We start from the raw sequence: 5,769 nt of genomic DNA on the forward strand, positions 1-5,769 counted from the left end.
ACAGAGCTCCTATACATGTCTGTGTAAGAACAAGATCTGCAAGTCTGGCAGGAGCTAGATTCAGAAACCTTCACTTAAGTAAACTCACAGTGACACAAATAAAAACAGAATAAAGAGCTGAACCAGGTTTTTCTGAAAGAGCAGTACCTCAGGAATCACCAGCAATAGAATTTCAAATTGCATCAGCCATGTACCTTATCTATTACCATGCAAAGTAGAATAATGCAATACAAGTCAGCAGCTTAGCATAACACCAGGCCCTAAGAAGAAGGCAGGAAATGAATAGGAATACAATTTCCTTAACAATTCACTTACAGGAATTATTCTGCAAGACATTGCCCACATCCTGGTAGAAGATCCTGTCTGAAGGTACAGGAAGTACTGGGCTGCTTCACCATGCTCCTCACTGTCCATTATCCAACTTGCACACTATCCCTTCCACGAGATGGTAGCAGAACTCCTTGCGCTGATCACGCCACATGGAAATACCCAGAAAAAGCCAGGGAAGTTATTGCATGGCCAGCACTACCCTGCTTGCTGAGACTGAGGGTACACTAATGCTGTTCAACCTGTCTGTTAACAGAAATTATTCCCTAAAATGTTACTTCACAGCTGATGGTAGAAAGCTACCCTCATGCACTGCAGCTGCTTATCTCCTCCCCTCGTTGGAGGGGTCGTGGAGGCCTCCTCTGCACTGCCTGTTGGCAATCCAGGCAGCATTTGGGGGATGGTGCCTGAAAAGCAGATAGTGCAATTTGGTTCCTGTCTTGCAGCTCCACCAGTGACATTAATCCACTGCTGCTTGTGTTTTGTTCTGGGAGATATTTAGGGTTAAGATAATTCAAGGTTTGTGATGAAAATCAGCACCTTTTTCTGCCAAACCCACCAAAGCAAGCTTGAAATAATGCATATTTATTCCTGAACCAGATGGGACTATGTCTTTAGATGTGCCACTTCAAACCCAGCTGCACATCCTGCTCCCTTTCCTTGCTCCCCCGTGCTCTGGAGTTACAGCTTCTCAGCTTGCCATAGCTCGCTTGCTAATGAAAGTCATTTTAGACAGCTGTCATGCCATTTCTCCATGTCACACCACAGTGCTTTAACCTCTCCCCACCCCAGTTTGTTCCAGGTGAGCTCAGGAATAGGTGGCCAAATAACCTTCAGCTGTAGATCACCTGCCAAGTGGCAGCTGTTCAAACCAGACCACAGGCAAACCCAGTGCTTAGTGTAGAGGCTGAACCCACCAAGAATTCAAATTATATTATACAGATCAATGCCAAAAATGCTTTCTAGGATATTTATGATGGGTTTCCTCAGTGCCAGGATGCAGGAGGTAGTTCCTTGTATACCTCTGTTTTACAGCCCTCAAATCACATGTCTCCTGGAAGACGACAGGCGAAGCTCAACATTAACAGGGGCAGTGCTGGCCTGCAGCCCCTCCCTGCTTTGGGTCCACTTTGCATATACGGTTTCACCACCATAAACATCTTTTTTTACTTTATATGAGCCTAGTAAATCCTTGTCCTCTAGATACTCATCCCCTACAGCTGTAGGCACAAATAATAAAATAGACAGTGATGAGTAGACCCTATAATGCAAAACTAAATGTCCAATTAGAATTTGATGAGGAAGTGTGAAATAAAACACATTAAACAGAGTAAGAAGGTGGGACAAGAAATCAATTTCCCATTAAATTCAGTGGTTACTTTTTTTTTCTGACTCTCAATGTCAAAAGCATCAATTACACACATAATTTACTCCTTTACAGTCTGATTCTGCATTCAAAGCAAAAACATGCATTACATAATATGAATTAGCCCAGCCATCACACAGAAGTAAGCAGTGCCCCATAGGTCTCTCCAGCCTGGCTTTAAGAAGTGCTTCACCAAGTAGGCCAGAGCAAAACTGCATTACATGCAGCTTAGATGAAGGAAGTGATTTTTTAACCAGCCTGATGCTTCTCTCAAAGTAAGAGGTAATCTCTTACTTTGCAGAAGGTAAGAAGCTGAACTTGGGAAAAGCCATGGAGATGTTTGGGATGGAAAGTAAACATGTGCCCCCAAGAGATTTGCCTTTGTGGATATGACCAGAGAATATAAGGCTGGTACAACAACATGCACCCTTTGCTGAGCTTATGTGAGCTCATGAATACAAAAAGAGTAGGAAAAGCCGCTTGTGGGTGATTTCAGGACAAGTCAGCACAAGCATGATTTCTCTTTTATTTCATCTTGTTAACAATGTCTTATATGTATGTCTTGAAAATGTGATGCACATAGAGATATTTGAAGTTAACAAACAGACAAAGATATTTCGTTTGTAGGGAGTGGTGATCCTTGACCCGTGCTATCGAGCCATACTGGCAGGGGCTGTAAGTCCATTATGCTTCACAATTACCTCCAACAGACAGTAAGATGCATCTCTGCTGAGCTGCAGGTGAACAGTGGTAACAGCAGCCTATCATCTATAGGCAAGAAATCTCCTCAGCACTGCAAGGGAGAGTTTTCTGGTATGAGGCAGGATGATAAGGAGCATGCCTAAATCCTGAGATGTACAAAGAAAAGTGTTACACCTGGTGAGAAATGACCCTGCAAACCCATCTCCCTGAACGGGCAGAAATTTATGCACAGAAAAAGTGGGAAAAGAAATCAGAGTTGCCTCTTTCATCCTCCTTCCTAACTCACAGTGCAAGTGCATCTTAAGAAATGAAGACAGAAAAAGCTATGAAAAGACAAGTGATGCATCTAATACTTCAGCAAAAGCTCCTTCTGGTGTGTCTAAAGATGCTGTGGCAGCTTGGTCATGTTTGTTGATGTTCTAAACCTTTTGTTTAGAGCTTTAGAACCTAAGAACTTTGTTCTTAAAGCCAAACATGGACTGCATTATTTTGAGTTGCAAACCACAGATACCCATGAACACTGAAAAGAAGCTAGATGTAGAGAGAATAATGGGTTCTTCTTCTAGGCACCTCTCATCTTAAATCCAAGAGTTTAAAGTAAATTTTAGCTGTCTTAGATTGTCCCTTGCTTGCAGAGAACCCGTAAATAAATTAATTCAGAACCACCTAGATGTGATCATTAATGGCTGAAATTTGGTGTTAAACCTTGCTCCAGTCTCTAGAGCACTGGCACAGCTCTAGGGCACTGCTATCTTGGGTACCACTTTGTACCCACATTCATCTTTCTGTGACCATCTATTTCAACTGATGAGGGGAAAAAAAAAAAGCTCATGCCAGATAATTTCTTCATTTTACACTAATTTACTCTGTTCCCCTTTCCACAATAGCTGCACTATAATGTTGTTTCAGTAGAGCAACGCTTTGCAAATTTGGCTCAAGGAGACAGTGAGCAAACAGCTTTTCAGAGAGCTTCAACTCAGCTGTCGGAAGGGGCAGTTTGGTTTCTGTGCAAGCAATACTCGCATTCCAAACTGTATTAGAGAAAAGCTGGTGGGTTTGTATGCACTTTTATTATCAATTCCAGATTAGGAATCTGATGCTAATTTCTTCTTAAAGCTTGTGTTTGCAGCAGAATTTATATGCTAAAACAAAAAAAGGATTGTAATGTTTTTCTCTCACTAGCTCACTCTTTTCTTCCCCCCCTCCCCCGGCTTTACTCCAAGGACCTTTTCTGCTTGTTCATTACATTCTCAAGATGAAGCACTCGATGGTCACAGCAGTGCTGGTAGTACTGGTGCAGGTTTCTCAGAGTTTCCCTGCCTTGTACCACCGAGGTTGGTGGAGGCTGTTAAGGGAAGGAGATAGCTGTGGAAAATGCGATTTGGCACTTTGCTCTGAGCCTAAAGACTGTCCAGCTGGGACTGTATTGGACCGCTGCCGCTGCTGTCCTGAATGTGGAAATGTGGAAGGTCAGATCTGCGACTTGGACCAGGGCAATCATTTTTACGGGCAATGTGGGGACAACCTTGAGTGCAGGTTGGATGCTGATGAAGCAAGGTTTGGGGAAGTCCCTGAACCCCAGTGTGTGTGCAAGTCTCAGGAAAGCATCTGCGGACCTGAAGGGAAAACATACGAGAACATCTGTCAATTCAACAAGGCTTACGCTACGAAAAGAAATATCAGCATGAAATATAAAGGACCGTGTGAATCAGGTAATATGTACAAAGGCACCCTCAAACTGAAAAAAGATCTAATTCTTGTTTTTAAATGTTACTAGATGCTCTAGTCTAACTTTATTGAACTAATACTGCATTTTTTTATAATTATCATCATTTTCTTATAATACTACTTTGTGTTAAACGTGGTTTAGCAGCTGGTACTTAATGTTGTATGTTACAAGCCTCTGTATTAGACTAGTGGATTTAAATCACATGGTGACTAATAAGCCATAGATCTACAGACTAGCTCTGCTCTGAATAAGCAGAGTATGAGCTACTTTCTACAAAAATTTTATGTGTAGTTGGGCATAGGTAAAAAGACAGGATAGTCTGGGAGGACTGGACAAATTATTATTCTATGAAGAATGACTTGATACTAAAGTGGTGATAGCAAGGCAGATCTTTCATATATATACACACACATATATTTGTGTGTGCATGTGTATATATGTGTGGATACCTGTGTGTATATATGATAATCAATGAAGTAGTGGTAATAGAAGAAGATAGAGCTTGATTAATGGGTCTGTTCTTCTTACAAAAAAGTCCAAAATAATAAAATTTCAGAATCATCACAAAATCTAGGTAACCCATGAAATGGAAATCCAAAGTTAAAACAAAATCAAACTGAAATAATCTCCCTAAAAACATTACAGTGCATGAACAGTTCTCTGCAATGATTGTTAGTGGAAGGATTCTTAGCTGGGTTGTATGGGGAATCCTGCCTTCTGCTCATATGCTGTTCTCATTCTTCACATTATTACAAGTCTTTACTCCCGGGTACTTTTCAACTAAGTCACATGTATCTAAAATGAAAAGGAAAAAAATGAACAGGCTTTTGTTTTCTGAATGAGAATTTTTTCTTTTAAAGTTAATGAATATTTTCTCAAACTTAGAAGAGGTCTGTGGGTCATAAATGGGTCACAGTTCTGCAAATCCAAAATTGCATCTCTGGCAAAGGTCCATATATGAGAGTAACTCAGGTACATTTTACCCACTGCTTGCTAGCAGTCCGTTGCCTCCAATTTAGACTGTATGATGTGCTTTTATATTGAATGAACACTGGATATTGAATACTTATAAGGAAAAGTGATGAACAGCTAATACCAGACTTCTTTCCTCTTTCTCTAGTTGCAAGAGAAACATCCATTAGAGAATCCCTTATTTGCCATTTGCGTATTAAGCTGGGAAATGAGACTTGTCTGTAGAGACATCCAGAAAACCCAATATATACCAGTCCACAGTATGACTGAAAGCCTGTTAGCCCTCTGGTAGGTTCTTATTTGGGTTTAAAATAGCAGTAGTTCTTGCGGCATAACCCCTCAGGAAGATTTCAGTTAGAAGTGCCACTTGAGTAGCAACTGATGTTAACTCTGCAGCAGAGGTAGCTGTTCAGGCACATAGGCTTAAAGCAATGGTCTGCTCTAATTAATTCAAGAGAACTGTCCAGGTACAAAAGCTTTAATTTGGAAGTACTATCACTTTTAATTGCTGGTGTTGTCATCCACCAAGCCCTGCTGTCACCTCTGAGGCGCACAACACTGCTCATCAAGCAGGAGGAATGAGCTCAGCTACTCTGCATTGTAGGCATCGCCCCCAGCACTTTTCCACTGCTTCCCTGGGTCCCCAGAAAGGCTGGATCATCTCTGCAGGAAT

At 41.4% G+C, this 5,769-nt stretch overlaps 1 protein-coding gene across 1 annotated transcript in view; it reads left to right on the forward strand.

Annotated features, from left to right (window-relative positions):
* Positions 1 to 3,326: 3,326 nt before the first annotated feature.
* Positions 3,327 to 5,769, forward strand: part of LOC104621473 (kazal-type serine protease inhibitor domain-containing protein 1-like) — a 9,672-nt gene continuing 7,229 nt past the window's right edge. The window contains exon 1 of the mRNA XM_010287979.1: positions 3,327 to 4,107. Coding sequence (XP_010286281.1) covers positions 3,651 to 4,107 — 457 coding nt within the window. The 5' untranslated portion in view covers positions 3,327 to 3,650. The remainder of the gene's footprint in view (positions 4,108 to 5,769) is intronic.

The sequence above is a fragment of the Phaethon lepturus genome, unplaced genomic scaffold (assembly GCF_000687285.1).
Source record: "Phaethon lepturus isolate BGI_N335 unplaced genomic scaffold, ASM68728v1 scaffold55855, whole genome shotgun sequence".
NCBI classification, from domain to species: Eukaryota; Metazoa; Chordata; class Aves; order Phaethontiformes; family Phaethontidae; genus Phaethon; species Phaethon lepturus.